At 30.6% G+C, this 14,820-nt stretch overlaps 1 protein-coding gene across 2 annotated transcripts; it reads right to left on the minus strand.

Annotated features, from left to right (window-relative positions):
* Window positions 1-3,371: 3,371 nt before the first annotated feature.
* Window positions 3,372-10,245, minus strand: PRL-1 (PRL-1 phosphatase). 2 transcript variants are annotated; one of them, XM_065500735.1, is made up of 5 exons: window positions 9,848-10,245; window positions 7,821-7,987; window positions 6,663-7,007; window positions 4,060-4,191; window positions 3,372-3,992 (listed from the first exon to the last, which is right to left on the minus strand). In XM_065500735.1, exons 1-5 carry the CDS (start codon window positions 9,962-9,964, stop codon window positions 3,881-3,883), a joined length of 873 nt encoding a protein of 290 aa, XP_065356807.1. In that variant the 5' UTR covers window positions 9,965-10,245; the 3' UTR covers window positions 3,372-3,880. The 2 variants fall into 2 exon arrangements, with proteins under 2 accessions (XP_065356807.1, XP_065356808.1); XM_065500736.1 differs by lacking the exon at window positions 6,663-7,007 and having other exon boundaries at window positions 3,793-3,992; window positions 9,848-10,170.
* Between the last annotated feature and the right edge of the window lie 4,575 nt (window positions 10,246-14,820).

Genomic DNA, 14,820 nt, shown 5'->3' on the forward strand with positions numbered 1-14,820 from the left:
ACATTATTATTCTTTAGAGATTAATAAGATGGTGGCGTCTTATATGAGGAGCCGCAGAACAAAAGGTACTTTTTTGAAAATTTAAAAATTTAGTGAAATTGATTTTTTCTAGAAGATTTCAACCCAAATATTGAGGGTATTCATTTCAAAAAATTAAAAATTACACTCTGATTTTTTTATACTTTTACACAACACAAGAAAAAAAATCAAAAAAAAAAAGTTGTATTTTTTGTGGAATTTTGTGTAAAAAAATAAGAATGTAATTTTCCCTTTTTTTAAATTATAAAATTACCAAAAAATCATTTTGTAAAAAAAATTCGAAAAAGTACAGCTATATTTGCGTCATCTCTTATAGAGATTTGTTGTGGTAGCAGAAAAATTGGAGATGCTGAGTTGACAATCATTTCTTAAAGTCCTCTAATCTACCAAATAGTTGGAGTATGACCGGTTTTATTTAAACCGGTTTTATTTGGCCAAAATATTCGACCTAAACCGAGAAATGTACTTCCAATTTCCGAAATAATTCAATTATCTAAAATTTAGAATAGGTTTCAGTTCACTTTTTAGGTGCCCTGTATCACTCCCTTTGTCAAAATTTCATCATGAACAGAAAAGTGTTTTTAATAGGCCAGTTTTCCATGATGGTTATTAAAAATCAATCACCCCTATCGTGAAAAACATGTGAAATTTATGTTCCCATGAAATATCCATTTCCCTCGAAGGGAAAATTGCTATCGTGATATTCCCCTAAACTTTTCATTCACAATAGTTGATTTTGTTCAAAGTTTATGAACGAAAAATGGGAAATGGGAACATATTTCATGTGAAATAATGATTCGCGATAGGGGTGAATTAGTTTTCTTATATATTTTACAATAACAAATAATTCTCGCACTTGAGTTAAATACAATCACCCCTATCGCGAATCAATATTTCACATGAAATATTTTCCCTTTTCCTTTTTTTCGTTCATCAACTTTGTTCACGTGAAAAAATTCCCCTTGTTGTGAAATTTTTAGATGGAATTTTGTAAACAATAAACAGCTGCTACGAACAAAATCAACTATTGTGAATGTAAAGTTCATCGTGATATTCCCGATAGCAATTTTCCCTTCGAGGGAAATGGATATTTCATGGGAACAAAATTTCACATGTTATTGCCGATAGGGGTGAATATTATAATTGCTTTTTTTCATTTAAAATTTCATAATCCATTTTTATTCATTAGAAACGTATCGGTATAAACCCAATATTGGACATCAGCAACGCCCAAGAAACTTTTCAAAGTTATGACTTAAATCCATTTGTTTATTAAAAACGAAATATTAAACATACATATAGCGGCGAAATTGTCACATTCGTGATCGATTGTCGAATATCTTTAATAAGAATGTTCGCTCATTATATCAGAAATGCGGTAATTCGGAACCATATTTATTTCTATCTGGGATTACATGACTTCCAAATCCCAGATAGAATAAACGGAAATATTTCTTTAAAAAAATCATATTCAAAATGTATTAACGGTTAATATTTGCTTGGCTGTAATTTGTTTCTGGATATCTCCATCTGAGTTGCCTTTTGTTACAAATATTTTAGGAAAACACTTCACATAACCAACATTGGAAGTGTCGCGTTTATGTAAAAACCGCATAGATCTTTAATGCTAGAAAAGAGAACACAATAGCAAACATATCGCCTGAAAAGTGAAGCTCTTTAATGTCCCCGATAGCCATCAGCTTTAATAGTTGGTCCGGACGTAAGATCAAATTTGGCTATATCGACAAATTTAAGGAACTGCAGAATAAAACGTCTTCAAAAGTGAGACTTTTGGGATGCTGAATTGACAAATTGTGTGTATGACTTAAAATAAAATATGCGGAATTTACAATTGATGGCGTTTTGAAGTTATTGAACAAATTTTTTTTTTGGTTCGAAAATGTCGAATTTTGTGCCAACAAAGCGTCATATGCTGGAAGTTTCGCTTTACTTCACACCGATTGCTCTCCAAAGCTTATGGTGAATGTGTTTCATCAGTTTTAACGTGCGAGAGATGGCTTGAGCGGTTCAGAAGTGGTGATTTTGACACGAAAGACAAAGATCGTCCAGGCCAGCCAAACAAGAATTGGAGGCATTACACCATGAAGATTGTTGCCAACCTCAACAAGAGCATGCAAAATTATTGGAGCTACAAAATCAGTAATTTTAAAACGTTTGCAAGCAGCTGGATTCATCCAAAAGCAGAGAAATTGGCTGAGAGATACGCTATAAAAGAAAATCATTTTTGCACCGAAGCATTACATGGGATGAAAAAAATGGATCCATTGCGATAACCCGAAGCGTAAAATATTGTTTGTGAAGCCCGCAGAACCAGCCGAATTGACACCAAAGCTAAATATACATGGCGCTAATGTAATGCTCTGTATTTGGTGGGACCAAAAGGGACCAGATGTTTATTTTAAATAAATTCAAGATTTATTTGTGGGGGAGCTAGTTTCTATGTGCATTTCGCCGGTTGCTTAAGCCAGCTCATCAGGAAACCTTTCCCATAAAGTTTTCGAAAAAACCAGAAATATCTTGTAAAAAAAACATAAACTCTAATGAGACTCATGAGTTTCAAACACAAGTTAGATTAGAGTTTTAACAAAACACCATCAACACTTTAAATAAATCCAAATAAATTGAAGATTAACATGTATTGTTGTAAAATAACAACTGTTTATTGAGCAAAATGTCATTATATTACTTAAAAGATTCATATTTCCAAATCAGAATCTTTTTAATTACAGCAAATTTGGAGTTTTCTTTAAAAATCAAAGTTTAAATCAAGTCCTACTAAAATAGCAACTAAAGTGTTCTAATTTACAAACAGTTTTACTGTTTATTGAATAAAGACAATTGTATATGTTTATTGCTAAATTTATAAAATTTATACAATTTTAAAGAATCTAATGAATCTAAAACATGAAAATTTAAGCCGTTAATTTGAGATCAAGATATAATAAACATCAAAACTAACTATTCCTTAGATACAATAGTTGAAAAGTGCAGCTTCTGATTATTTAACCTCCTTTAACTACATTCCAAAAACCATTTTTTTATCAATAACCCACTTAATTAAACTACCACAAAAATAAAGTGTTTACCTCTTTAATAATCACTGAATTAGTAACAACATTTAAATAATAATAATTATTATAGATTGTTTGTTAAGTTGTTTTTCTATTTGTATTTTTCTTCTTTCTCTCTTTTCTTTCAATCATTATTATTTTAACTATTATTTTGCAAATTAATTCTAAATAATAATTACAACAAAAAAAAAAACACAAATCAATTAACAAATAAAAAAAAATAAAAAGAAAATAGAGAAATTTTGTTGTTTAAAAACTACATCTTTTAATTAAAAAAATAATAATAAAATATTTATATATATAATCATATCATATCAATTAAATAGAGTGTTGCATTTTTTAAAAACTATTGATGGTTTAAAGGAAGTTAGGATTGAGGGCAAAATTTTGAGAGATCTTTTCACAAAATTGGGCCAGGTTGGTTGTGGTGGAGGGGATGTTAAGGTAGGGAAAAGTGGTGTGTGTGTTTTAGAAAAAAAAAATTTACAAAAATTCATTTAAATTTAAATTGTTTTTTTTTTGTTTTGTTTGTTTTAAAGTTTACTTTGTTGGTTGGTTGTATGTTGTTTACATTTTTTTTGTTGCCATCATCATCATTATAATATTTTTCTCTTGTTTTACAATTATTTATTTAATCAATCATCAATCTGCATCAATTAAGTTATTTTTGTATTTTTTTCTTTTTTTTTCTTTTAAATTAAAAAATGAACACTTTTCAACTGGTGGGAATTTATATGGTTTTTGGAAATCTATTGCACGCAACATGAATTTTTATGGCCATTTTTGTGCTTTAGCCTGGCTTTGGGCTTGTAACGTTCCAAATATGATAATTGTTTGGCATTAATGGCTCCTCGTCGTTTGCTAGTGGCGGGAAAAGAAAAACAAACATTAGTTTTGAGTTATATTTAGTTTAAAGTGTTATTCTTACTCTCTTATCATTTCTACAGCTGCCTCGTATTTTAAACCCAATTCAATAAGAGCCAAGGCTACCAAAACGGGTGCACGGCCGAGACCAGCGACACAGTGCACAGCAACACAAGCTTCTGGATTTTGTTGGTATCTGACAGAGTTTAAAAAAGATATAGATAAATTAATAATGGATTTAATATATGTGTATAAATTGTTCATACAATAAACTGTATAGTTTTAAAGAACGTTTATAAAAATCATGTCATTGCTATGTTGTTTATAAAGAAAATTTTGATTTGCTACAGAGCAATTTTCTAAAGAACAATTTTCCCCAGAAAAGAGCTTTTCTTTTCTAGAAAATCTTGCCTAGTTGTGGGGAAATTTTATCTAGAAAATGTTGCTTTGTTACAGGGCAATTTTCTCTAGAAAATGTTGCATTGTTGCAAAGAAATTTCCTCTAGAAAATGTTGCATTGTTACAGGTCAATTTCTCTACAAAATATTGCTTTATTACCGAGTTATTTTGTTTTGATTCATAGCAATTTTTACCAGAAAATGTTTCTCTTCAGAGCATTCAGAGCAATTTTTTTAAGAAAAAGTTGCTTTAATTCAGATCAATTTTTTCTACAAAATGTAACTTTATTACAGATCAACTTTCTCTAGAAAATATTGCTTTTTTACAGTAAAAATATTTCTAGATTATTTAGTTTTGTTGCAAAGCAATTGTCTCTTGAAAAAGTGGCTCTAATATAGATCAATTTTCTCTAGAAAAAGTCGCTCTAGAACAGAGAAATGTTCTCTAGAAAATGTAGCTTTTTACATAGAAATTGCTTTAGAAAAATTCGAACTGATTCAGAGCAATTGTCTCTTAAAAAAGTGGCTCTAATACAGATCAATTCTCTCAAAAAAAGTCGTTCTAGAACAGAGCAATATTCTCTTGAAAATGTAGCTTTGTTGCAGAGCAATTGCCTTTAGAAAAAGTCGATCTAATACAGTGAAATTGTCTCTTGAAAAAGTGGCTCGTATAGAGCAATTTTCTCTAGAAAATGTAGCTTAGTTACAAAGCAATTGCTCTTAGAAAAAGTCGATCTAATTCATAGCAATTGTCTCTTGAAAAAGAGGCTCTAATATAGAGCAATTGTCTCTTGAAAAAGTGGCTCTAATACAGAGCAATTTTCTCTAGAAAATGTAGCTTTGTTACAGAGCAAATTCAGAGCAATTTTCTCTAGAAAATGTTACTCCAAAACAGAGAAGTTTTCTCCAGCAAACGTTGTTTTAATACAAACAACACAGAACTGTTTTTCCTCAGAACTGAGGAATTTTCTATAGAAAAAGTTGCGACAATACCTAGCAAGTTGCTTTAAAATAAGTTAATGTAATATAGAGCAATTTGATCTAGAAAAATTTGTTCTAATACAGAGAATTTTGTTCTAGAAAAAGTTGCTCGAATGCAGAGCAATTTTGTCTAGAAAAAATTGCTCTAATACAGAGAAATTTGTTCCAGAAAATTTGCTCTAATGCAGAGAAATATTTTCTAGAAAATGTTTTTCTAATGCAGAGGAATACGTTCTAGATAAAGTTGCTCTTATACAGAGATATTTGGTTTAGAAAAACTTGCTCTGACACAGAGCAATTTTTTCAAGAAAAAGTTGCTATAATACGGATAATTTTGTTCTAGAAAAAGCTCCAAAACAGAGCATTTTGATTTCGAAAAAGTAGCTCGAATGCAGAGCAATTTGGTCTAGATAATATTGTTCTAATGTAAAGCAATTTGTTTCAGAAAATTAGCTCTTTTACAGAGAAATTTCTTCTAGAAAAGGTTTCTCTAATGCAGAGCAATTTGTCGTAGATAGAGCTGGTCTAATGCAGAGCATTTTTTTATAAAAAGTTGCTCTAATACAGAGACATTTGGTTTAGAAAAAGTTGCACAGAGCAATTTTTGCTAAAAAAAAAAAATTCTCTATTAGAGAGTAGATAGAGTGTATCTTGTACAGGGCATTTTTTCCTAGAAAACATTTTTATAATACAGTGGAATTTGTCCTTGATAGAGTTAGTCTAATGCAGATAAATTTTTTCTAAAATAAAGTTGCTCTGTTGCTATTAGAGAGCATTTTTCATTAGATAAAGTGTCTCTTGTACAGAGCATTTTTTTCATGAAAACGTTTCTATTATGCAGAGGAATTTGTTCTAGATAGAGCTGGTCTAATGCAGAGAATTTTTTTATAAAAAGTTGCTCTAATACAGAGACATTTGGTTTAGAAAAAGTTCTACTGTCACAGAGCAATTTTCTCTATAAAATTTTGCTCTATTAGAGAGCAGTTTTCTTTAGATTAAGTGACTTGTACAGAGCAGTAATATAGAGACTCTTATTCTAGATAAAGTCGGTCTAACACAGAGCATTCTATTATTCCCCTGCAGAACAATTTCAATTTTGAATTAAACCCTTAATTTCATTATCCTAAATTCAACTTAATTTTCTAATATTTACAAGACAACAGCAATAAAACATACAATAAAATGACGACAAATTTAAAAAACTCTAAAAATTAAACCAATAACAGCAAAAAAAAACATGAATGATTCAACTCACAAAAAAAGGAACCAAATCAAAAAAAAACCTTACCTACAAGTGGTATTTTTAACATCATCATCAACATGATCATCAGTATCTCTAGTACTGCTAATAATTTGATTTCTATTTTGTAAAATATGTATGGTAGAAGTTGAAGTAGTGATGGGAGGAGTAGTAATATTTGTGTTGTTGGTTAAATTAGTACTAAAACTGGTACCAATTGCAGTTGAAGTAGTAGTAGTAGTAGAAGAAGTGGTATTGATAGTAGTATTATTACAAGTGTTGGTGTTGTTGATTGTTTCAGCTGTTTTATGAGATTTATGATGTCTCAAAGAAAAACGTTTGCTTTTCAGAAAGGATGCTCTAGAGGAGTTAGAGGATTTGTTCTTACTAAAACTACAATAAAAAAAATAAATAGAAACCAAAAAAAGAAGGGGGAAATAGAAGAAGAAAAAAAGAAGAACAGGGTAAAAAATCATAAGTCAAAGCAAATATTTGGGGACAAGGTAAACAAAAAAAAACATAAGAAAAATGTTTTAAAAAAAGGGGGAGCAGAGAGAAGGCAAAAAGTTAGAAAAAAAGGTTAGTAAAAAAGTTAAGAAGCAGCAGTTTTACAAAGAAACGCGCAGGTTATTAAATTCTGTTAAAAGTTTCTATGAGTATTTGAACAAAGCAGGATAAACAGCAAGTAAATCAAACATAACCAACAAATGAGTTAGAAATTTATTTGAAAAATCACAAGCCAAAAATAATAATTTTGTTAAATAAAAATTTTGTGTATTTTAATGATGACTTCATAAATTATTTCTAGCTTATTAAACACAAAATAAAATGTGTCCAAAAAAAAAATAGCCATAAAGCGTGAAAAATTCAAAACAAATAAAAATTTTGTGTCTTTTTATTAAATTTTATTTGGATATGCCAAGTGTTTGAGAGGCTATTGGTGTTAATATTGTATATTTTTGTGTTTGTTTAATATGTATGGGAAAAAAACAATTTAATGTTATGATATTTGTTAAAAACAACGAAAAAACCCACTTGAATTTAAGGTTTTTTCAAAACGCATGATGAAGGAAAAAAACGTAGTGAAACATATCATAAGAGAAAAACAATTTTACAAAGTAGAAATTTTTAAATTTTCAAAATTTTTAAAACTTAAAGCTTTATAGTCAATAAATAGCTTAAATAAATTTATAACTTATTACTTACTTTTGCTTCAAAATCTCAAACCATTCGTCCACAACATTCTGCGGCGGGAAAGTACCATCTTCGAATGCCAAATCTTTAACGGTGATGCCTTGTGCTTCTAATTCTTCAGTATTATAACTGGGCTCGCAAACGCGTACCACAGTGTTAACATTATTTTTCTTTAATTCCTGAAAACCACAATAAAACAATGTTAATATAAAAAATAAAACAATTAAAAATTAATACATTTTAGAAAAAGTTTAAACACAGAAAAACTTGCCCTAACATAATACAATATATGATGGACAAATTGCTCCAATACAGTGCAATTTTATCAAGAAAATGTTGCTTTGTTACAAAGCTATTTGCTCTAGAAAATCTTGTTTTGATAGAGAAAAATTTTCTCTAGAAAATATTCAAAATGTTGCCTTATACAAAGCAATTTTCTCTGGAAAATGTTGCATCGTTTCAGTGCAAATTTTTATAGAAAATGTTGCCTTATTGTAGAGCAATTTTCTCTGGAAAATGTTGCTTTGATTCAGTGCAATTTTTTATAGAAAATGAACCCTTATTACAGACCAATTATCTTAAGAAAATTTTGTATTATTACAGAGCAAGTTCCTATAGAAAATGTAGCTTGATTACCAGAGCAATTTTCTTCAGAAAATGTTGCTTTGTTTCAGAGCAATTTTCTTAGAAAAATGTTTGCTTTGATACAGTGCTATTTTATCCACAAAGTGTTGCTTAGATTCAAAGCAATTTTTCCTAGAAAATATTTTTCTGATTCAGAGAAAGGTTCTCAAGAAAATGTTGCTATGATTCATTGCAACTTCCTCTAAAAAATTTTGCCTTATTACAGAACAATTTTTTCTAGAAAATATTGTATTATTACAGATCAAGTTTCTCTAGAAAAAGTTGCTTTGTTACAGAACAAATTCCTCTCGAAAATGTTGCCTTTTTATAGAGCAATTTTCTCTAGAAAATATTGCATTGTTACAGAGCAAATTCCTCTAGAAAATGTTGAATTCTTACAGAGCAATTTTCTACAGAAAATGTTTCTAAGATTCAGAGAAATGTTCTCAAGAAAATGTTGTTTTGATTCAGTGCAACTTACTCTAGAAAATGGTGCTTACAGAGCAATTATATCTAGAAAATGTTGCATTGTTACAGAGCAAGTTCCTCTAAAAAATGTTGACTTGTTATAGACTTATTTCCTCTTGAAAATGTTGCCTTATTACAGAGCAATTTTCTCTAGAAAATATTGCATTGTTACAGAGCAATTTTCTTTAGAAAATATTCCTTTGTTACCAGAGCAATTTTCTTTAGAAAATATTCCTTTGTTACCACAGCAATTTTCTTAGAACAAGTTGCTTTGATACAGAGCAATTTTATCCACAAAGTGTTGCTTAGATTCAAAGCAATTTTTTCTAAACAATATGTTTCTGATTCAGAGAAATGTTCTCAAGAAAATTTTGCTTTGATTCATTGCAACTTACTCTAGAAAATGTTGCCTTATTACAGAGCAATTTTCTCTAGAAAAAGTTGCTTTGTTACAGAACAAGTTCCTCTAGAAAATGTAGCCTTGTTACAAAGCTTTTTTTCTCTTGAAAATTTTGCTTTGATTCAGTGCAATTTTCTATAGAAAATGTTGCCTTATTATAGACCAATTATATCTAGAAAATATTGCATTGTTACAGAGCAAGTTCCTCTAGAAAATGTTGCCTTGTTACAGACTTTTTTCTCTTGGAAATGTTGCCTTATTACAGAGCAATTGTCTATACAAAATGTTACCTTGATTCAGTGAAATTTTGTATAGAAAATGTTGAATTATTACAGAGCAATTTTCTCTAGAAAAATCTGATTTGTTACAGTGTAATTTTCTCTAAAAAATTTTGCTCAATTACAAAGCAATTTTCTCCAGAAAAGGTGGCTCTTTTACCCAACAATCCTCTCTATAAAATTTGACTCTCTTCTTCAAAAGGATTTCCTTTTGTTAACATTTTAAAATTTTCGGTGTTTAAATTTTCTCGTTCTATCGCATCACTTACCATTATATAATGATGTATGGTTACATCTGATGGCCGATCAGTGATTAGGAACTTCATTCCCTTAAACTCAATAAGAGCAGGTGCGGGGCGTAAATCCTTTTGACGCATGTTGCTCATTAATATCGATAATACAATTAATTTAAAAAATAAAACTTTTACAAACTTATTTTACGACAAAACAAAATTTGTTTTTCTTGTTGTTGTTTTTGTTCTCCTTGTGTTTTTTTATAGTTTTAAATATAATAAATATATATATAAAACAATCTTATAGTTTTAATTAAGTAAATAATTTTTGTTGTTTTTCTTAATAAGATTTACAAAAAAGATTTAAGAAATTTTGTTAGCAAAAAATTTTAGTTTTTGTTTTTTCTTTTTTAAAAAATTTAATCAAAAAAGAGGTTTGTAGCGTTTAATTTTTTTAGATTTAGTTTTTTTTGTTTCTGTTTTGTCTTTTATAATTAATTATAGACCATTAATTTAAGACTTTCTTTTCTGTCTATGTAAAGGACAACAAAATGAACGGAAAATTTACAAAGTTATTAAAAAAAAAATTTTACAATTTTGTTAGATTTTTTACAATAAAGACTTTATAATAGCTAACGGAAGATGTTTTACACTTTTTTTCAAAAAATTCAGCTTTTTCTCCTTTAAATTAAGTATAAATTTTTAGTGGTTTGTTTAAATATTTAGCAAATTTTAAGCAATTTAATTTTAAGTACTGTTTAATTTTTAGATTTTTGTTTTTAAATTTAGGAGTTTTTCTTTTTCTTATAAGTTTTACTTTGTAGCTTAAAAATTATCACAAAATAAAATTAATCTGTTTTCTTTGTTTTGTTTTTCTTTTTTTTTGTTACTAATTTTAGTCAAAAAAAATTTCAAAAAATATTTGTTTTCTCTATAAACCTGCTTTTCCCTGTTCTTTTCAGTAGTTTGTCAGTTTTTAATTTCAATTTCCTTTTTTCCTGGTTGAGGGTTTTTAGTTTTTCCAATATTTTCTATGTTCTTTTATCAGAATTCGTTGAAATGTTTTAATTTTGAGGGGATTTTCTATTATTCTTTTAGCTGTTTACCACTTGATCTTTTTGATATGATCGATCGTTTGCTGTTATTGATGATTCGGTGAAAAAATCTCTGCTTGCTTGTTTGCTGTAGCGTTTAACGTATTATTCAGATACGAGGAGTTCCCTTGTTTTTCTCTTTTATTTCATTCGTTTGCTTTCCTTTTCCTTCTAGTCTTAAACTTGCAGTTTCTTCGTCTAACTTTTAAACGCCTTCGTGATCGTTTAGATTTTCTATTGCTTCCTTTGATGCAAACTTTTTCCCCCTGAAAATTGGAAAAGAAAGAGAGAAAATTCAGTTTCAAGTTTAGATTTTAGTTTAGATTCAAGTTTAGATTCAAGTTGAGACTCTAGTTGAGACTCTAGTTCAGACTCTAGTTGAGACTCTATTTGAGACTCTAGTTCAGATTCTAGTTCAGTTCTAGTTCAGTTCTAGTTCAGTTCTAGTTCAGTTCTAGTTCAGTTCTAGTTCAGTTCTAGTTCAGTTCTAGTTCAGTTCTAGTTCAGTTCTAGTTCAGTTCTAGTTCAGTTCTAGTTCAGTTCTAGTTCAGTTCTAGTTCAGTTCTAGTTCAGTTCTAGTTCAGTTCTAGTTCAGTTCTAGTTCAGTTCTAGTTCAGTTCTAGTTCAGTTCTAGTTCAGTTCTAGTTCAGTTCTAGTTCAGTTCTAGTTCAGTTCTAGTTCAGTTCTAGTTCAGTTCTAGTTCAGTTCTAGTTCAGTTCTAGTTCAGTTCTAGTTCAGTTCTAGTTCAGTTCTAGTTCAGTTCTAGTTCAGTTCTAGTTCAGTTCTAGTTCAGTTCTAGTTCAGTTCTAGTTCAGTTCTAGTTCAGTTCTAGTTCAGTTCTAGTTCAGTTCTAGTTCAGTTCTAGTTCAGTTCTAGTTCAGTTCTAGTTCAGTTCTAGTTCAGTTCTAGTTCAGTTCTAGTTCAGTTCTAGTTCAGTTCTAGTTCAGTTCTAGTTCAGTTCTAGTTCAGTTCTAGTTCAGTTCTAGTTCAGTTCTAGTTCAGTTCTAGTTCAGTTCTAGTTCAGTTCTAGTTCAGTTCTAGTTCAGTTCTAGTTCAGTTCTAGTTCAGTTCTAGTTCAGTTCTAGTTCAGTTCTAGTTCAGTTCTAGTTCAGTTCTAGTTCAGTTCTAGTTCAGTTCTAGTTCAGTTCTAGTTCAGTTCTAGTTCAGTTCTAGTTCAGTTCTAGTTCAGTTCTAGTTCAGTTCTAGTTCAGTTCTAGTTCACTTCTAGTTCACTTCTAGTTCAGTTCTAGTTCAGTTCTAGTTCAGTTCTAGTTCAGTTCTAGTTCAGTTCTAGTTCAGTTCTAGTTCAGTTCTAGTTCAGTTCTAGTTCAGTTCTAGTTCAGTTCTAGTTCAGTTCTAGTTCAGTTCTAGTTCAGTTCTAGTTCAGTTCTAGTTCAGTTCTAGTTCAGTTCTAGTTCAGTTCTAGTTCAGTTCTAGTTCAGTTCTAGTTCAGTTCTAGTTCAGTTCTAGTTCAGTTCTAGTTCAGTTCTAGTTCAGTTCTAGTTCAGTTCTAGTTCAGTTCTAGTTCAGTTCTAGTTCAGTTCTAGTTCAGTTCTAGTTCAGTTCTAGTTCAGTTCTAGTTCAGTTCTAGTTCAGTTCTAGTTCAGTTCTAGTTCAGTTCTAGTTCAGTTCTAGTTCAGTTCTAGTTCAGTTCTAGTTCAGTTCTAGTTCAGTTCTAGTTCAGTTCTAGTTCAGTTCTAGTTCAGTTCTAGTTCAGTTCTAGTTCAGTTCTAGTTCAGTTCTAGTTCAGTTCTAGTTCAGTTCTAGTTCAGTTCTAGTTCAGTTCTAGTTCAGTTCTAGTTCAGTTCTAGTTCAGTTCTAGTTCAGTTCTAGTTCAGTTCTAGTTCAGTTCTAGTTCAGTTCTAGTTCAGTTCTAGTTCAGTTCTAGTTCAGTTCTAGTTCAGTTCTAGTTCAGTTCTAGTTCAGTTCTAGTTCAGTTCTAGTTCAGTTCTAGTTCAGTTCTAGTTCAGTTCTAGTTCAGTTCTAGTTCAGTTCTAGTTCAGTTCTAGTTCAGTTCTAGTTCAGTTCTAGTTCAGTTCTAGTTCAGTTCTAGTTCAGTTCTAGTTCAGTTCTAGTTCAGTTCTAGTTCAGTTCTAGTTCAGTTCTAGTTCAGTTCTAGTTCAGTTCTAGTTCAGTTCTAGTTCAGTTCTAGTTCAGTTCTAGTTCAGTTCTAGTTCAGTTCTAGTTCAGTTCTAGTTCAGTTCTAGTTCAGTTCTAGTTCAGTTCTAGTTCAGTTCTAGTTCAGTTCTAGTTCAGTTCTAGTTCAGTTCTAGTTCAGTTCTAGTTCAGTTCTAGTTCAGTTCTAGTTCAGTTCTAGTTCTGTTAGACATTTTCAGTTCTAGTTCAGTTCTAGTTCAGTTCTAGTTGAGTTCTATTTCAGTTCTAGTTCAGTTCTAGTTCAGTTCTAGTTCAGTTCTAGTTCAGTTCTAGTTCAGTTCTAGTTCAGTTCTAGTTCAGTTCAGTTCTAGTTCAGTTCTAGTTCAGTTCTAGTTCAGTTCTAGTTCAGTTCTAGTTCAGTTCTAGTTCAGTTCTAGTTCAGTTCTAGTTCAGTTCTAGTTCAGTTCTAGTTCAGTTCTAGTTCAGTTCTAGTTCAGTTCTAGTTCAGTTCTAGTTCAGTTCTAGTTCAGTTCTAGTTCAGTTCTAGTTCAGTTCTAGTTCAGTTCTAGTTCAGTTCTAGTTCAGTTCTAGTTCAGTTCTAGTTCAGTTCTAGTTCAGTTCTAGTTCAGTTCTAGTTCAGTTCTAGTTCAGTTCTAGTTCAGTTCTAGTTCAGTTCTAGTTCAGTTCTAGTTCAGTTCTAGTTCAGTTCTAGTTCAGTTCTAGTTCAGTTCTAGTTCAGTTCTAGTTCAGTTCTAGTTCAGTTCTAGTTCAGTTCTAGTTCAGTTCTAGTTCAGTTCTAGTTCAGTTCTAGTTCAGTTCTAGTTCAGTTCTAGTTCAGTTCTAGTTCAGTTCTAGTTCAGTTCTAGTTCAGTTCTAGTTCAGTTCTAGTTCAGTTCTAGTTCAGTTCTAGTTCAGTTCTAGTTCAGTTCTAGTTCAGTTCTAGTTCAGTTCTAGTTCAGTTCTAGTTCAGTTCTAGTTCAGTTCTAGTTCAGTTCTAGTTCAGTTCTAGTTCAGTTCTAGTTCAGTTCTAGTTCAGTTCTAGTTCAGTTCTAGTTCAGTTCTAGTTCAGTTCTAGTTCAGTTCTAGTTCAGTTCTAGTTCAGTTCTAGTTCAGTTCTAGTTCAGTTCTAGTTCAGTTCTAGTTCAGTTCTAGTTCAGTTCTAGTTCAGTTCTAGTTCAGTTCTAGTTCAGTTCTAGTTCAGTTCTAGTTCAGTTCTAGTTCAGTTCTAGTTCAGTTCTAGTTCAGTTCTAGTTCAGTTCTAGTTCAGTTCTAGTTCAGTTCTAGTTCAGTTCTAGTTCAGTTCTAGTTCAGTTCTAGTTCAGTTCTAGTTCAGTTCTAGTTCAGTTCTAGTTCAGTTCTAGTTCAGTTCTAGTTCAGTTCTAGTTCAGTTCTAGTTCAGTTCTAGTTCAGTTCTAGTTCAGTTCTAGTTCAGTTCTAGTTCAGTTCTAGTTCAGTTCTAGTTCAGTTCTAGTTCAGTTCTAGTTCAGTTCTAGTTCAGTTCTAGTTCAGTTCTAGTTCAGTTCTAGTTCAGTTCTAGTTCAGTTCTAGTTCAGTTCTAGTTCAGTTCTAGTTCAGTTCTAGTTCAGTTCTAGTTCAGTTCTAGTTCAGTTCTAGTTCAGTTCTAGTTCAGTTCTAGTTCAGTTCTAGTTCAGTTCTAGTTCAGTTCTAGTTCAGTTCTAGTTCTGTTAGACATTTTCAGTTCTAGTTCAGTTCTAGTTCAGTTCTAGTTGAGTTCTATTTCAGTTCTAGTTCAGTTCTAGTTCAGTTCTAGTTCAGTTCTAGTTCAGTTCTAGTTCAGTTCTAGTTCAGTTCAGTTCT

Source organism: Calliphora vicina, chromosome 2, assembly GCF_958450345.1.
Source record: "Calliphora vicina chromosome 2, idCalVici1.1, whole genome shotgun sequence".
Classification (NCBI taxonomy): Eukaryota; Metazoa; Arthropoda; class Insecta; order Diptera; family Calliphoridae; genus Calliphora; species Calliphora vicina.